This window comes from Bos mutus, chromosome 11 (assembly GCF_027580195.1).
Source record: "Bos mutus isolate GX-2022 chromosome 11, NWIPB_WYAK_1.1, whole genome shotgun sequence".
In the NCBI taxonomy this organism is placed as follows: Eukaryota; Metazoa; Chordata; class Mammalia; order Artiodactyla; family Bovidae; genus Bos; species Bos mutus.
The window spans coordinates 104,408,198-104,425,534 of record NC_091627.1 but is presented as its reverse complement, the minus strand read 5'-3'; the positions used below and the strand labels follow the sequence as shown (position 1 = coordinate 104,425,534).

The 17,337-nt window shown below is 58.0% G+C and overlaps 1 protein-coding gene across 7 annotated transcripts; it reads left to right on the top strand.

The window, feature by feature from the left end:
• Positions 1-146: 146 nt before the first annotated feature.
• Positions 147-16,524, top strand: PROM2 (prominin 2). Of its 7 annotated transcripts, none has more exons than XM_070380047.1 (24): positions 147-512; positions 1,189-1,238; positions 2,045-2,247; positions 2,345-2,465; positions 2,748-2,811; positions 3,000-3,089; positions 3,350-3,549; positions 4,184-4,258; positions 5,042-5,105; positions 5,346-5,505; positions 5,804-5,956; positions 7,132-7,255; positions 7,800-7,891; positions 8,004-8,088; positions 10,799-10,945; positions 11,442-11,513; positions 12,469-12,561; positions 12,698-12,751; positions 13,051-13,131; positions 13,356-13,424; positions 14,094-14,183; positions 14,392-14,498; positions 14,836-14,906; positions 16,069-16,524. In XM_070380047.1, exons 1-23 carry the CDS (start codon positions 269-271, stop codon positions 14,897-14,899), a joined length of 2,502 nt encoding a protein of 833 aa, XP_070236148.1. In that variant the 5' UTR covers positions 147-268; the 3' UTR covers positions 14,900-14,906; positions 16,069-16,524. The 7 variants fall into 7 exon arrangements, with proteins under 7 accessions (XP_070236148.1, XP_070236147.1, XP_070236145.1 ...); XM_070380046.1 differs by having other exon boundaries at positions 16,022-16,524; XM_070380044.1 differs by having other exon boundaries at positions 15,952-16,524.
• The last annotated feature ends 813 nt before the right edge of the window (positions 16,525-17,337 follow it).

Here is a 17,337-nt window from a genome sequence, read left to right as displayed (position 1 = left end):
GCACCCAGGCTCCCACCCGAGGCCGCTGCGGGGCGGGTCCGGAGCAGGCCCTGCCCCCACCCCCACCCCACCCCCAGCCCAGGCCTCCACCCCTGGCCCGGCCGCGCTCGGGCGGATGCCCAGGTAGCCCAAACCTGTCGGGCAGGTTTGGAGAGCGGAGAGCGGCGGGACGGAGAAGGGTGAAGGATGCGCGGCCTGCCCCGTGCGCCGCTCGCACTCTCGGCTCCCTGAACCCGGTCCGTCCACCCGCAGCCTACTGGCCGACCCCATGGTGCGCTCGCCCGACCTCCTGGCGGCCCTCCTGGGCCTGGGCCTGGGGGCAGTCCTGACCCTCCCGGGGGCGGGCGCGGCGGGCTGCAGGGCCCTCGGCCCGGCGGAGCGCCTGGTTTTCGCCCCGGCGGCCAAGGCCCGCTGGCTGGCCCCTCGCGTCCGCGCCCCGGGACCCCTGGACTCACTGTACGGCACCGTGCGCGGCTTCCTCTCCGTGGTGCAGCTCAACCCCTTCCCCGCGGGTGAGTGCGCCCCACCCCCGGACAAGCCTGGACGAGTTTGGGTCCCCAGCCTCACCTTAACCGCCTGTCCACCGCGGGGCGCGCCCACCCTCATCAGCCACTTGGAGGGCAGGGTCCCAGCTCTCCCCACCCCCGTCTTCCTCCCCAGAAACTCCCAGAGCATCACCTTCCTGAGTGACCTTGGGGAAGCCCCTGTTCCTCTCTGAGCCTCCGTTTCTCGGCCCTAGAGTAGAGAAGATACATTCAAAGTTCTCAAAGAGCCGGCTGAGGTCTTCCCTAGGACTGGTGTTGCGAGGGGCTTGCAAGGACCAGGAGGGACGGCCAGACCACCGCCCCTCACCTCCCCTCCAACACCCCCACCCCGCCCCCAGCCTGTCCCTAACTCTTAGCAGGGAGGGTTGCTAGACCAGGCCCCTTCTCTGCTTTTAACCGGCTTTCCTGCTGCTTTCCTACCCCGGGGGCCCAGAGGGAGGGTTGGGCCAGGCCTGCCCTCAGAAATACCCTCCTGTATCCCTGCGGAGGCCAGGGTAGGTGGGCACTGGTCTGTGGTGACACTGCCTTCTCTGAGGGTGCCGGGTGGTGGGAGGACCCCCTCTGGAGAGGGATTAGCCTGGCAGTGGGGATGGACACAGAGGCAGGGCTGCTGCCCCCAGACTCAGCTTGACTCTTTCCCTAGAGCTGATAAAGACCCTGCTGAATGAGCCGGCCTCTGTGAAGGTGGATGAGGTGAGTGTGGAGGCGGTTTGGGGGAGGGTGTTCAGGTGTGAGCATCTGGGGCAGGAGGAGACAGGCCTTCTCAGCTGAGCCCACTTGGCTGGGTGACCCCCAGGGTGGGGTTCAGGCATCGCTTCCTCTCTTCTGTAAGCAGTCCACAGACCTGATTTCAGACCACAGTTCTGCCCTTAAGTGGTTTTGGGGTTGGCGTGTGTGCGTGCTAAGTTGCTTCAGTTGTGTCCAACTCTGCGACCCTATGGACTGTAGTCTACCACGCTCTTCTGTCCATGGCATTCTCCAGTGGGTTGCCACGCCCTCCTCCAGGGGATCTTCCCGACCTCGAACCTGTGTCTCTTATGACTCCTACATTGGAAGGTGAGTTCTTTACCACTAGCGCCACCTGGGACAGGGAGCCCCAACTCCCTGGACTTCCTTTCCCTTATTTGTAAGATGGTAAATAACAATATGGGGCTTCCCTGGTGGCTCAGTGGTAAAGAACCTGCCTGCCGATGCAGGAGAGGCAGGTTCGATTCTTGGATCCGGACAATCCCCTGGAGAAGGAAACTGCAAATCCACACCAGTATTCTTCCCTGGTAAATCCCATGGACAGAGAAGCCTGGTGGCTACCTTCCATGGGGGTCACAGAAGAGTCAGACATGACTTAGCGACAAATAACAGTAAGGACACTGTGCCCCTCACAAGGAAATAGGAGATGTGGGCAAGGTGCCCCCTGCCCCCCTACCCGCTTCTGATGTCAGGCGGCAGAGGGCTGGGGAGGGAGGGTCAGCACAGCCCCTCATGCCTCGCCGCTGGCCCAGGTGGTGCGGTACCAGGCCGGCTACGTGGTGTGCGCTGTGATCGCCGGCCTCTACCTGCTGGCGATGCCCACCGCGGGGCTCTGCTTCTGCTGTTTGCGCTGCCGCCGGCGCTGCGGTGGTCGAGTGAAGATGGAGCACAAGGCGATGGCCTGCGAGCGTGCTGTCCTCGTGACGTTCCTGCTGCTGACCACCCTCGTGCTGCTGTGAGGGGCGCCCAGGTCAGGCGGGAGGCGTGGGCCGAGGCCGGAGGGGCCATGGGCATCCAGCCAGCAGCCCCCTCCTCCTTCCCCATCCCTGCAGGATCGGTGTGGTCACTGCCTTTGTCACCAACCAGCACATGCACGAGCAGATGGGCCCCAGTGCCGAGGCTGTGCCGGAGACCCTCCTCAGCCTCCGGGGCCTGGTCTCCGAGGTGCCCCTGGTGAGCACCGAGTAGCCCCTCACCCCCACACGCCCCCAAGTGGGCGGGACAGAGCAGGGTGGGGCCTGCAAATTCCTGCTTAGCCCACTCATTAGAAAGGGTGCCTCTTCTAGCGTGCACCTGACTGCCCCCTGCTGGGGAGTCGCGTTCATAACCGCACTCTTGCTAGTCTCAGGATGGACGCCCAGGTGCAGGGATGGTGGGAGGAAGGGCCGGGGAAGGCATGGGAGCCGGGCTGTTCCGTGACGGGGAAGAGCAACCTCCTGCCCTGTGTTTGCCTAGGAGCTGCAGGCCGTGGCAGAGCAGTTTTCCCTTCCTCAGGAGCAAGTCTTGAAGGAACTTAATGGTGAGGGTTTGGGCTGGGTTCTGCCCTGGGGGCCCTCTCATCCCCTCATCCATGCCCTTGAGGAGGTGGGGATCAGGCCCATCCCGGCGGCATGGCACTCACTCCACTGCAGAGCACCCCGACCCAAGAGGAGGCGGAGGGAGGGTGGGGAGGCCCGGCCGCCCTGCAGACTGTCCTGTGCTCTCCAGGCGTCGGCAGCAGCATCGGGAAGGCGATCCACTCCCAGCTCAAGAGCACCGTGTATGAGGCGCTGGCCTCAGTACTCAGCCTGGGCCAGGGTGAGTGTCTCCGGGGGCCCGGCCCCACCCTCGCCCAGCCCTACATTTCTTCTGCCACCTCAGGGGCCCCACTCCTGCCTTTCTGCACTCTCTGTCCACTCCTGGCTTCATGTGCCCTGGGGCCACTTCCATTATAACTACAGAGAGCAAGGACCAGCAGGCCCCTTGGGCTGGGGGAGGGAAAGATGCTCTGACTCCCCCCAAGGCCTCTGAGGATGCTGGTAGCAGCAGAGACCCCTCAGTCTGGATGTGGGTCTCAGCCCTGCAGGTCTCCGTGGATCACCTCCGAGGCCTGAACGCCACCTCTGTGGAGCTGCAGGAGGGGCAGGAGGCCCTGGCACCGGCTCTGCATGGGCACCGGCAGCGCCTCCTGTCACTACTGCAGGAGCCCCCCTGCCAGGGCTGTGCAGGGGCCCTGGACAAAAGCCACACCCTGGAGCTGGGAGCAGACTTCAGCCAGGTGCTGGCCCAAGACTGAGTCCTCTTGGGGCGAAGGGGGCTGCTCTGCCCGTGGCTCCAGGGCAACCTGTGCTCCAGGTGTCTTCTGAAGCGAACACCCAATCCCTTTCTCCAGCTGCCCCTCCTCTGTCCACACACCTGGGGTTAATGACCGTCATCCTGTACCATGCTTGTGCCAGTGAGCCTCACGTGACTTAACTGCTTTTTTTGTTTATTTTTTTATTTTTGGCTGTGCTGGGTCTTCGCTGCTGCTCTGGCCTTTCTCTAGCTGTGGTGAGTGGGGGCTGCTCTCTGGTTGCGGTGCCCAGGCTTCTCACTGCCGTGGCTCCTCTTGTTGTGGAGTGTGCACGGGCTTGGTTGCCCCACAGCATGTGGGATCTTCCCAGATCAGGGATCGAACCCACGTCCCCTGCATCGGCAGGTGGATTCCTAACCACTGGACCACCAGGGAAGTCCCGGTTTAGCTTCTTGAGTTCTCACTATCACCCAGGGCTGTCGGGGCTGTGGTGCTCCCCATCGTGTACATAAGGACACTGAGTGTTCAGAGGCCTCTGCCCCCATCCTTCCCCAGGGACCCCTCCCAGGCTTCTTCGTGGTCTTTGTCATAACAACCCCCTCTCAAAAAACCGTTTCAGGTGCCCTCTGTGGACCACGTCCTACATCGGCTGAAAGGCGTCCCAGAGGCCAACTTCTACAGCATGGTCTTGGAGGTGAGTGTCCCTGGTCTCCCTGACTTCTCTCCCACCTGCCTGGGAACTCAAAAGTGAGGGACCTCAGTTCTTCCCTTTTGGGGTGGGAGCCCAGTGGAACCTCAGGCTTGGGTCCAGTCAGGGCCTGACCTACCACGTGACACTCTGGACTGGAGGCTCACGATGCTGGTCCTTGCACGCACAGTCTGGTGGGGGAGGTAGGCCTGGAGTTCAGAAGGAAGGGCTAGGATCCTCATGAGGTGTGGGCTGGGGATAGCTAGGGAGCAAGCTCACACCCTGAGCCCCAGAAAACAGGCAGGTTCTCCTGGGTGGAGACAGGCAGTGGGGGCAGGGTGCAGGGTGAGTCAGCATCTGTGACCCAGGGCCTGGAAAATGCCAGGGCTGGGAACTGGTGAGTCAGTTGTGCTGGGTGACTATAGCAAACTATTCCAGGAGGAAGGAAGTGGAACCGGAGGCTGGAAGAATAGCCCAGAGCTGGACTTTAGGGAAACAGAGGGTGCTGTGCAGAATGGCTGGGATAGATGAGACACTGGCTGGGAGTCTACTGCAATAGTCCGGGCAGGAGGGTCGAGACAGAAAGGAGCCGCGTTTGGGGGAGTTGAGTCAGCTTGGGCTGAGGGAGGGGAAAAGGACCAAGAGAGCAGAAGGACGCGCATTTCCCTGATTTCCTGGGCTGGGAGCACCATGAGGGATGCTCTCCCTCCAGACCTGGTGAAGCAAGGGTCCCCCAAGCTGGGCCCCCCGGGTGGAAAGCAGGAGGCACAGCCTCGTTTGGTTCCGCAGGAGAACACCACCTTCAACGCCCTCCCGATCCTGGCTGCCTTGCAGACGGCCGACATGATCAGAGGTGAGGGCCTGCCCAGGGGCCAATTGGGCTATCCAGAATGCCCCCCACCCTACCCCTACCAAAGAAGCTTGTTGAGAAAGGGGCAGGGCAGTGGGGTGGGGGAGGCTGAAGGCTGCCCTCTTGGGTGGGCAGGCCCGCTAGACCATCTCTATGCATCCCAGATGTTCCTCCTGTCTATCTCCTCCTTCCTGGGCCCTGGGGAGTCTCCCCCATCTCTTAAGCCCCTGCTGCTTTGGGCAGAGCTGAAGAAGGTCGTGGCTGAGCAGCCCAGAGGGCTAAACACAATGGGAGAAGCGTTCCCAGTCTGGGAGGCAGCTTCTCGCTGGAGCCAGGCGCTGGAGGAGGTCGAAGAGCGCAGCCGCCCCTTCCTGGAGGAAGTGCAGAGCTATGAGAGATACAGGTGTCTGGAAACCTGTGGAGGGGGGGTGGGCGGTTCAGCCTGTCAGCCACCGGGGCCCAGTTTCCAGCCCTAGTCAGCCCTCCTTGTACTAAATGCCTGCCTCCATTTAAGCCAAGACCCCTTACTCATTGGGCCTCCATGCCCCCAACTTAGCTGTGCGCCCTGGGGATCTGAGCCTGAGGACCCTATAGGAAGTCCACTTCTAAAGCCCCAGCCTCGGGGCTAGGCACCTCCCCCAACCAGTAAGTCCTCAGTCAGCCCCCGCTTGTTTCCCTGATGCCCACCTCCTCCTTGGCAGGTGGATTGCAGGTTGCGTGCTGTGCTCTGTGGTCCTGCTTGTGGTGGTCTGTAACCTGCTGGGCCTCAACCTGGGCATCTGGGGGCTATCTGCCAGAGAGGACCCCAGCCACTCGGAAGCCAAGGGTGAATCTGGAGCCCGCTTCCTCATGGTGTAAGAAGGCCTGGGGGAGAGGGGAAGGGTCTCTGCCTACCGGACTGGCACTTTCTTCTCATGCTCCTCGTGTGACTACAGGAGCCGGTCCTGGGGATCAAGAGACTGAGCTCTGCTCTGGCTCTGGGCCAACTTGCTGCATGGCCCTGGGTGAATTATAACCCAGCTGGGCCTCAGTGTTCTTCTTTGTATAAAAGGGTTGGCCTAGAGCAGGAATGGCAAAGAAGAAGCGTGTCCCCTTCCCCGTTGGTGGCAACTATGGTAATTGATGGGTGCCTTTCTCTCTGAGCCCAGATGAATAATGGTGGCTCAGCTGTAAAGAGCCCGCCTGCCAATGCAGGAGATGAGGGTTCGATCCCTGGGTTGGGAAGATCCCCTGGAGAAGGAAATGGCAACTTCACTAACTATAATAATCAATGGGCACTTTTCTCTCTGAGCCTCAGAATCCTTCTTAACCCAGTGTCCAGCCATTAGCAGGTGGCACCAGAGGCAGGCTCTATTTGCCCTCTCTGAACTAGATCATCTCGAAGGCCAGGGCTGCCACATTCTGCTGTGCAGGCTGGGCACTGCATAAAGGGGCCTGGCCCTGTATGGGTGAGTGAGATCCAGCCCACATTTCACTCCCCAAGCTTCATGAAGAAGCTCTGGATGGTCGTACGGGTCCTACCTACGCCATAGGTGGCTGCCCCTGCTGGTAAGTCATGGCTGGCCATGCCAGGTAGTCGTGTTGAGGCTGAGCCCTGGAGCTGGCCACCTGCAAGTGCCCTTGGCCCAGAGACCGGCAGCGCTGGCTCTTTTTCTAAAAAATTAATTAATTTATTTTAATTGGAGGATAATTACAGTATTGTGATGGTTTTTGCCATACACCAACATGAATCAGTCATAGGTATACATGTGTCCCCCTCATCCTGAAGCCCTGGCTGCCCTCTCCTCTAGGCTGCCAGCCAGGGCATGGAGTGGGGATGGGGTGGGATGAGGTGGGGCAGTCGTCAGTTCTGAGTCCTTCCTCCTGCCCTGGAGGCCACGTCCTGTGAAGTCCTCTCCCCAGAGGGCTCTGCCCTGGGGCCGGCTCACTGACCAAGGTGGCCCTGGGATGCAGAATGGGGATGGAGAGCATGGTCCAGGGCATCCTCCTTGCTCAGGCCATCTCAACCGTGTCCCCCCACCTTCCTCAGCGGTGTGGGCTTCAGCTTCCTCTTCGCTGTGCCCCTCATCATCCTCATCTTCTCCACCTTCCTGGTGGGCGGCAACGTGCAGACGCTGGTGTGCCAGAGCTGGGAGAGTGGAGAGCTGTACGAGGTGGGCTTACCTAGCCCTGGGCCCAGAGGGACATGGAAAGAAATAAGGGTAGAGCTGGAGGTTCAGAAGGAAGTTTGGAGCCAGAGGGGGCCAGAGGGCAAAAGGGACAGGAAAAATGATGGAGACGGCTAAGAAGAGAGACAGAAATTCACCAATAAATAAGGAATAAGAGAAAAGAGCCAGTGAGTCCCTAGGCCCCAGGCAGGGACCTCGAGGGATGGCACCAGACATGAGCCCCTCTGTTTCCTAACACTAAGTCTGGGAACTGGGGATCCTGGTTCCCTATTGCACTAAGCAAGTGAGCTGAGATGCTGGCCCAGATCCTCTGCCGAAGAGCAGGCTGGCCACCCACCTAGAGATTCCTGGAGAGAGTCCCTGCCAGGATTTAGGGCCCAAGAGTGACTGGAGATAGAGGCAGGTGTGGGCTGAAGTCACAGGGATGTGGTCTGTGCTGTGCCAGGGCAGCAGGGGACCAGGCCCTGGGAAGCTGTGCCATATTCCCTACTCCCTGCTCCAAGCCCATTCCCTCCTGCCCCATCCCCAGTTTGTAGACACTCCAGGGAACTTGCCACCGTCCATGAACTTGTCCCAACTCCTTGGCCTGAAGAAGAACCTCAGCATCCTCCTGGCCTACGAGTGAGTGGGCAGCCTGGGCTGGGAGATGGGGTGTGAGGAGGCACTAAGGTGGGTGTCCCGTTGGGATGACACACCTGCCCTCCTTGCTCTCACCTCCCATGTCCATCCCCAGGCAGTGCAAGCAAGGGGCCGTGCTCTGGACTGTCCTGCAGCTCAATGACTCCTATGACCTGGAGAAGCACCTGGATATCAGCCAGGTGAGAGAACCTTCTGGAACACAGTGGGGACCCCCCCTCCTGCAGGTCCCCCCTCTTTTGGTCTTGCCTTTATGGAGGAAACTTCTCCTTCGACCTGAGAAGTCTGCAAGAGCGATGGAGGTGCCTCCGGGGCAGAAGAGCCAGGTGTAAGCTCAGGGCATGGCCCAGGGCTAGAGCCCAGGGAAGGTTCCAGAGTGTGTGGGTGGGTGCATGAGTGCCTGGAGGCTGTGATCAGCTCAGAGTGCTGTGCTCCCAGGAAAACTGAACACACCTGAGGTTGAGACTGGACAGGGTGGTGACCGTGAGGGAGAGGACTCGAGTGTGTGTCCTGACCCAGGACAGGCATTGGTTGGGATGCTCCAGTTGGGAGTGGGGAGGTTGGGGAGGGGTGTGACAGTGAAAATGATGGTGATGAAGTTGGGTACCACTAGAGTAGGGCTCCCCACAGCCCCCTCCTGAGCTCACACAGCCTGTAGGTGATGTCAGGATTTGAACCCCCACCAGCCTGTTCCCTAACCATTGGACTTTGCCAGAACTTGGTGTGTAGAACTGGAGAAACTTATTCACACTGGCAAGAGACAGTTCTAGAACAGAGAGAAGGAAAGTCTACTTCCCGAGAGGAGACGTGCTTTGTGAATGTGGCTCTCTCAACGGTGCACAGAGGCTGTAGAAATACCCGTCCAGTCCTCCCTCCACTCCTCCTGAGACGCTAACTCCTGATTCTGCCCCCTCTCCTTTCTGAAAAATATTTAAGTATCTACTTGCATTTTCTGCCGCTTTTATTTTTTTCATGGCATTTTCGTTGTTGTTGCTTTATTTTTATGCATTTATTTTTAGGCCATGCTATGGGGCATGTGGGATCTTAGTTCCTCAACCAGGGATCAAACCTGTGTCCCTGCATGGGGAGTGCAGAGTCTTAACCACTGGCTGCAGGGAAGTCCCCTTACAACTCCTTTTGAATTCGCCATCCGTTCCTAGCCCACAGCATAGCATAGCCAAGTGGTCCAGATTTTCCGTCCCAACTCCACGTCCTAAACTGTATAACCTGGGGCAGTTTCCCTAACACGGTAGCCACCTCCTCCTTCAGCATCTCTAATCAGATGGGAGGTCGACTGAGCAGATTCTGTCCTGGTGGGAGGCTACAGGGTGAAAGCTGGCCACGGAGGGCTTCTGTGAGGGGCCCGGGCACTGAGACGAGGTCCCGTGCTCCGCTGACTGGAAGGAGGGGGAGCTCTCAGCCCCGGTCCAGGGAAGGGGTCCAAGTCACAGAACAGCTTCAGGTCCAGAGGGATCGGAGCAGCCCTCAGGGGCCATGTGGCAACATTCCAAATACGACCTTAGGAGAACTTGTCCTCAAAGGAGGTAATAGTGAGCTGATGATGCAGAGATAAGTAAGACAAGGTGTGCCTTCCCGGGCCCCAGGAGGGCTCTGCCCATCTGGAGACACGTGTACCTGTCTGTTACTGATGCCTAAAGCCTCTAAGGTTCTGGGCTCTGAGAGGATGGGCCTTTGCTCCCCTGAGGAAGGCAGTGTGGGGGATGGGGAGAGGTAGACTGAGCCGCATCCTCTGATGCCCCTCCTGGCTTCAGCTTCTCATCTGTGAAACTCGGGGCTGAATTTCATGCCCTTTAAATCTCTCCCAGCAATGGTTGGAAAATGTCGAATCCCTTTTTAAACCGCTCTATCTTAGAAATAATTTGGCCATCTAATGCGAAGAGCCGACTCATTGCAAAAGGCCCTGATGCTGAGAAAGATTGAGGGCAAGAAGAGAAGGGGGTGACAGAGGATGAGATGGTTGGATGGCATCACCAACTCGATGGACATGGGTTTGAGCAACTTCCAGGAGATAGTGAAGGACAGGGAAGCCTGGTGTGCTGCAGTCCAGGGGCATTGAGTCGCAGAGAGTCAGGTACCACTGAGCAGCTGAGCAACAACAAATCGTAGAAATGTTGGTTATGTCCATTCATTCATTCATTTATTTTTGCCCATTCATCAGACTTGTACTGAACCTATCACGTGTGAACCTCTGCTCTAGACACTGCTGGTTTGATACAGAGTTGAGCAGACAAGATGGCATTCTCATGGGGGCTGATGGCAATAAACAAGCACCCACATAAGTAAATAGCATTCTTGGTGATATAATTAAGCACATAGCCTGCATGTGTTAGTTGCTCAGCCATGCCCAACTCTTTGCAGCCCTGTAGCCCGCCAGACTCCTCTGTCCATGAAATTCTCCAGGCAAGAATACTGAAGTGGGTAGCCATTCCCTTCTCCAGGGGATCTTCCCTATTCAGGGATTAAACCTGGGTCTCCTGCATTGCAGGCAGATTCCTTACCATCTGAGCCACCAAGGAAGCCCAAAGCACATAGCATACTATGTGTTAAATAAGTAAATACCATGCTATGAAGACTTTAATACAAGGTGATATAATAAAGATGGGCCAAGGAAGCTGTTTCTACTGGGTGACCTTGGAAGGTCTGTGTTGCTGTCCAGTAGCCAGATAGGTGCTGGAGGAGAGCTGAGTCTTGGTGAGGGTGAGTTGGGGATAGGGAGCGTGGGGAGCAGAGACCTGCTAGGAGCCTGTCTGGGGCTGGTAGTGTCCTCAATATTCAGAAGGAGGGCCTTGAGGGGTTCCTCACCTAGGATAGCAGCTTTGGGGTCCTTGCTCAGCCATCGAGCATGGCCCCAGCCTGCCCCCTCCCTCCCAGTACACCATCAAGCTGCAGCAGGAGTTGCAGAAGCTCAAAGTGGACGTGAAGAATCTGGACCTGCTGAGCCCAGCCGCCCGCCGGGACCTGGAGGCTCTGCAGAGCAGTGGGCTCGAGAGCATTCATTACCCTGGCTTCCTTGCCGAGGTCAGCAGTGGGCACCTCAGGCCAGACCTTGGTAGATCAGAGGAGGTGGGGGTGGGTTACTGTCTCACCTCATCTGGGCCCTCCATTCTCCCTTGACTTCCCTACATGTCTCTAGGGCCTCTTCTATTGGGGATGTCCCCAGACCCTGTGCCCCAGAGTGCCACACCCCACCCCTGCCCCGTCCCAGGCTGGGGGGGAGTGAATGCGCCCCACCCAACCACAGGTGTCACTGTCCATGATCCTGAACCCACTGCTGTTACAAAAGCTGGTGGGAAGTTGCCTCTCCATTGGGTTACACCAGAGAGTGCCTCATTTTTTTTTTTCCTTTCCTAATGGAAAATGTCTCATATATTTCACAATTTCAGGTCAAACCCACTGTGATTGATGTGTTGTTACAGTAGACTTAGCTGGTGTGGGTACTTTCGAAAATACTGGGAATTCTAGGGTTGGGGGAGCCGGGGTTCATCCCCTCTTGGCCTTTCCTGTCTATCTCTAGATTCAGAAGCCAGTGGTGAATAGTGACGTGGAGAAGCTGGCCCAGGAGCTGGAGGGACTGTCCCAGACCCAAGTGAGAAGGGAGCAGCGACCCTGCTGGGCAGGCTGGAGACAGAAGCCAGGGAGAGGGGATGGGCAAGAATGCCTGACTTGGGGAGGTGTGTGTGTGTGTGTGTGTGTGTGTGTGTGTGAAGCTGCTTTAGTTGTGTTCGACTCTTTGTGACCCCATGGACTGCAGCCTGCCAGGCTCCTCTGTCCATGGAATTTTCCAGGCAAGAATACTGGAGTGGGTTGCCATGTCATCTTCCAGGGGATCTTCCCAACCCAGGGACTGAACCCGTGAATCTTATGAATTGGGGATGGGATGAGGGCAAAGGCAGAGGACTGAGGACCCCCACCACCAAGGGCTGAGACCCTGGGCCCCTCACTGGGATGCAGGGTCAGTTTTGTAGGGTCAGTTCTGACTCAAACTCTACCACCAATTCGCTGTGGGGCCTTGAGCAAATCTTTCTACATCTCTGGGCCTTCATCTCTAAAGTAGATTATCCCCCATCTTAGATCAGATGCTGTCAGATGTGGTCTGACATCACAGCTGGGCAGGCATTACTAGGTGCACACGGCTTGTAGCATCCACAGGATCTGAGGCTGTGAGGACAGTGGGATCGGATGTCATGACAGTTGCCTCTCGAAGCTTAAAATCTACTGGAAAAAAATATACTTTGTCTTTATAAATATTGAGAGTTTAAAAAGTTCTCTTCGAGACATCTCACAGACAGCCCTCCCCAGTTCCCCCATGGTGGACAGAGCAAGTGAGGGCTGAACTTGGAACTTGGGCTCAGGTAGGCCCCCAAACCCAGATGTGGTCCACGAGCTTCAGGAGGCCTCAGTTTCCTGCCTCTGAGCCCAACCTCTGATTCCCGCACTTTCCATGCCCTGCAGTGTGTCTTGTTGAGCAGTTTGGTGAAGGGTATGTTGGCAGGGGCTGTCTTGGCCTGGGCAGAGTGCCATTCTGATCTGTGCCCCCTCAGGGCAATGCTACGCTGGGGCAGAAGCTGCAGGAAGAGGCCCGAGGGCTCCAACACCTCCATCAGGAGAAGATCCTCCCACAGCAGAACCTTGTGGTACGTCTGGATGCTCAGGGAGCTGGGGACCTGGAGAGGAGATGCAGGGAGGGGACGTGGAAGAGGAAGGGGGATGCTGTGACCCCTCCCTCCTACCCAGCCCTTCCCCTAACCAGCCCTGATCTCTCTTTCACAGGCTAAACTCAACCGCAGTGTCCAGGCACTGGCATCCTCTGCCCCACATCTCCAGGTGGCCACTAGGGAGGGCTGGAGAGGGTGGGGTGGGGCAGGTGGGCAGTAGAGGGAGGAAGGACGTGACTTTCAGCTGACTCGAAGCCTTGCCTGCTCTGATCTGTCCCAGTGGAAGTGGAAGGTGGGGTGGAAAAACGTGAGGCTGGTGGGCGGAACCCACCATATACGGCCTCTGTGTCCTTGGGGCCTAACATCCCCCATCCCAAGTTGAGTGTGTTGTGTGTCGTATGTTGAGTTAATGGATGAACAAGTGAATGAGTGGCTGTTCCCTGATGGATCCTCTCTCCTCCCCCACAGTCGGAGATCTCAGGTGTCCTGGACAGAGTCACTCACCTGAAAGAAGAGCTGCCGACCTGGGCCACCCATATCCTGAGGAATGTGAGTGGGGGGCGTGGGGCAGGGACAGGGGGCAGCCTCAGAGTTGGAGGTGAGTTGAATGGTTAAGGCACAGGGGCCTCACACCCTATGATTCTCCAGCCCTGCTCCCTCACCAGGGGCTCCCAGAAAAGACAGCTCAGCCTGTCCTGATGGAGCCAGGCATGGGGGACAGGGCTGCTGGCCCGGGGACTCTTACCAGCCCAGGACTCCTCTCTTCCTTGTAGGAAAGTGAATGTTTCCTGAAGCGGGAGATGGGCTACTTCTCCCAGTACGTGGCCTGGGTGAGAGAGGAGGTGAGTTGGGGCTCAGACCCTCCTGGCCTCAGGCAAGCTCCCAGCTATTTCCCTTCCTCTGCCCGCTAGAGCCCTTGGGGGTGCCCTGGACCCAGACTCCCAAACATGGCATCTGGATGCTGAGTTCTGCCCACCCCCAACCTCTGCCACAGCCCTTCTCTGAGGCCCGAGCATGGCCGGGCTGGGACTGGTCAGCGTCGCTCTCTAGGACCCGCTGTCCATCGGCCCCTGCCCCTCCTCGTGCTGGTCCCGCGCCAGCCTGTCTGAGGCCGCGCAGCACTCAGAGCCCAGCTCCTCCCGCGGGCCCTTACTGATCACAGCTTCTGCAGGCAGTCTGCCACTCGCACGAGGCTGAGGGGGTCTTGCTTAGCCTGAGTGTGTTTGAATGCGTGTGTGGGTATGAGTGTGTGCAGTGCACTCTGTGTGCACATGTGTTGTCCCCCAGTGTGAGTGACTTAGAGGGAGGGCATCTCTGGGCACACAGCAGGGGCTTAGCACAGGCTGGTGCTGGGGTGGGGAGTGCAGGAGGCGAGTGGCGGGCCGAGGTCAGGGGGTCCTCACTGCTCTGTGTTTCCCTGCCTGGGCCCGTCCCGCGTCCCTGTCGCCTCTCTCTGAACACCCGTGGGTCTGGGAGTGCTGGCATGTAGCTGCCTCATGTTGATACCACAGGTGACTCAGCGCATTGCCACCTGCCAGCCCCTCTCCGGAGCCCTGGACAGCGGCCGTGTGATCCTGTGTGACATGGTGGCTGACCCCTGGGTGAGCGCCCTGCCCCAGCTCACCAGGGCTCGTGGACGGGGAGGCCGCCAGCGGGGGGCAGCGTGAGCCCACACCCCGGTCCTTCCCCTCAGGCCTGAGGTCACATCCCCGCACCCCTCGTTGAGTCCATGGGAGGCTGGGGGTGTCGAGCCGTGTGGGAGGGTGCCGCTCCCAGCACAGCGTGCTGACCCCACATCCTCTGTCCCAGAACGCCTTCTGGTTCTGCCTGGGGTGGTGCACCTTCTTCCTGATCCCCAGCATCGTCTTTGCTATCAAGACCTCCAAGTACTTCCGTCCCATCCGGAAACGCCTCAGGTGAGGACGCTGCTAGGACTAGGGGTGGGGGCAGGGGCTGAGGAAGGAGCCCTTCCAGCTGCTGGCCCCGGCCCCCTGCTGCCTACCCCCACTTCTTGAGACACACACCCCTCCAGGCCAGGGAAGCCTATGCCTAACCCCAAAGAGTCACACATTCTGAGGTACTCCAGGGCCAGAAAGTTCTTCCGTGTCTCTGCCCCGAAGCCTTCTTGCTGCAACACACCCACAGTTCATAGCTTTGGGGAACTCTGCTCTTCTGGGCTCAGCTTGTTCCTGTGTCGGGGCTGAGGGTCTGGGCCTGGGGCTCACACACTCATCCCCTGCGACAATGCTGCAGCTCCACCAGCTCCGAGGAGACGCAGCTCTTCCACATCCCCCGGGTCACCTCCCTGAAGCTCTAGGACCCCAGTGAGTGAGTTTTCCCAAGCCCGTAATTCCTTGGTGCCACGGGTTGGGGCGGGAAGGGAAGGGCTGGGATCTGGGGTCCCCAGGGCCCAGGAGGAAGGTTCTGGGATGTGGCCGGGACGGACGGGCCTGCGCTCGGCTCTTCCCCTCCCACCTCCTCGCCCTTCCCCATTTGGTTCTTAATCCACAGCCCGGATATGGCCGCAGGGTGGTACAGGGTCTGCCTGCCTCCCCACTGACTTGGCTGGGACCAGAGGACTTCTGTCACCTTTGCTGCCAGAGCCCAGGCTGGCATTCAGGCCTGGGTTGTCCCGTCTCCAGTTACCAGACACCCTCTTGCTAATCCCTTTGCACCCCACTTTCTGCTCATGACCCCTTCATTCATTCATTCTCAAAAACACACTTAGCTTCTTTGGAACTTCAGAGCCAACAGAATCCCCCAGGTGTCTCCCTTCTCCTCCTCCTCGCAGTATATCAGCACCAGGAAGAGCCTCTTGTCTGCCTAGAGGAACCCCCCCAGCCGCGGGGGGTACAGAGACCCTGCCCAACCCCGTGCTGCCCCATCCCCTTCCCTGCGCCTCTCCCAGCCCCTTGCTCACCCCTTCCTCTCCTCTGGCCCCCACTTGCCCTCTTGGCTCTGTTTCCTCCCCGGCCCTCACTTCCTCCCCCTGGGAAGCCCTTTCCCCCTGTGTCCCCTCTGTACCTTATGCCACTATCTGCTGACCCCGAGACCTCTCCTGTCCAACCACACTGATGAGGTAAAGCCACCGAGCAAGCCTGGGCCAGCTGCAGGCTCTGCCTCGTGTCCCCTGAGCCCTCCACTCCTAGGGCACTGGGACCATCCCTCCACAGACCCCGGCCTGGATTTCTGGCCCCCAGGAGTGCAGGAGGCCCATGTGAAGGCTGAGCCCCCGCCTGCACCTTGGGCTGGGAATTACGTTGCTGCCCCTCTGCCCTTCTCTGAGCACTGGCTCCCTAGGAAGGGACCTAGGGTGTGGGCTGCCGTGGGGCTCACCCTCGGCACCCTAGTCAGTAGCCTCTTCGACAGCTACCCAGCTTTTCCAGGAGAGATCTGGTGGCCACAAGAGGATTTTGCACGATGGCCCTTACTCCTTCAGGCCCATGCATGTAGCCGGGTGTCATCCCATCTCCATCTTTGTGTCAGATCCTGAGTTCCAGAAGTGGGGAAGAGGAAGAGAGACAACAGGAAGTGGACAGGACCTCGAATCCATTGAAGTGTTTTCACTTGGCTAAGCCTTGGCCTTGGGTCTTTCAGCTCTCCCAGGCTGGGGCCCTGGATGTGGCTGGTGTTCAATGAGTGTGGAGAGGGAACTTCAAGGCCTCCTCTGACCACAGGCATCCAGGGGTCACCCCGACAATGAGCAGATGGGCTGGGGCCCACTCTGGGAGCAGTCAGACCTGGCTTCACTCTGGGCTCTAGTGTATGGTGACCAGGTACCTTGAACATGATCCATGGGTCCTCCAGACCTCAGTTTTTCCACCTGTAAAATGGGAACAGTCATAGCCATCTCATATCTCATACGGTTGTAAATAATGTAACAATGTGTGGAAACCCCTTGGCAGGGGACTGTCACAAAACAAATACTCAAATGCTGCCATTTCTCTCTGTTTTTTTTTTTTTTTGCCATGACTACTCTGGGCCAGGGGCAGAGCTGGGTCTGGGCAGATACAAGTGAAGAGGGAGACAGGTTCCTGTTCAAAGGAGCAAAGCCCTTTAAGATAACAATCTGCTGAGTTTTCAGGGGGTGTCTATTTTTAATTGCATCTTACAAACCAGCAACAAATTTGCTACTAGAAATTGGGATGGTGTCCCAATTTCCACTCTCAGACCAGCACCCTTAAATGTGGCACAGCCGCCTCTTTTTGGCTTTTCCCAGAACACTCCTGGCTTGCTTTTCATCTGTTGTCCGGCACGGGGAACTGTAGCGCCTCGCATTTTAAGAATTAAATTGATGGGATAAAAATAGAAAATGATTAAAAAATAATCTCTAGTTCTCGATCAATATTGCCTTTTATATATTTGACCAAACTAGGTATAGTTTAAGTTCAGTAACTCCCTAATAAGGAGCCTCTGTGAGCCTATTTCTATTGTCTGTTGTTTCTCTCGGTTTTTCTTAGTATTGTCTCCTTGCCTACTTGGAAAAAATTAAATGCCACATATTTTATCTGTAAATCTATAGAACTAATTTGAGGCAGAATGAGGTTAACTTGGAGAAGGAAATGGCAACCCACTCCAGTGTTCTTGTCTGGAGAATCCCAGGGACGGGGGAGCCTGGTGGGCTGCCGTCTCGGGTCACACAGGGTCGGACACGACTGAAGTGACTTAGCAGCAGCAGCAGCAGCAGCAGCGGTTAACTTGCTCTGTGAGGATTATGTGTACATTGGGCAGATGGCTTGCGATCCTGCAAACCAA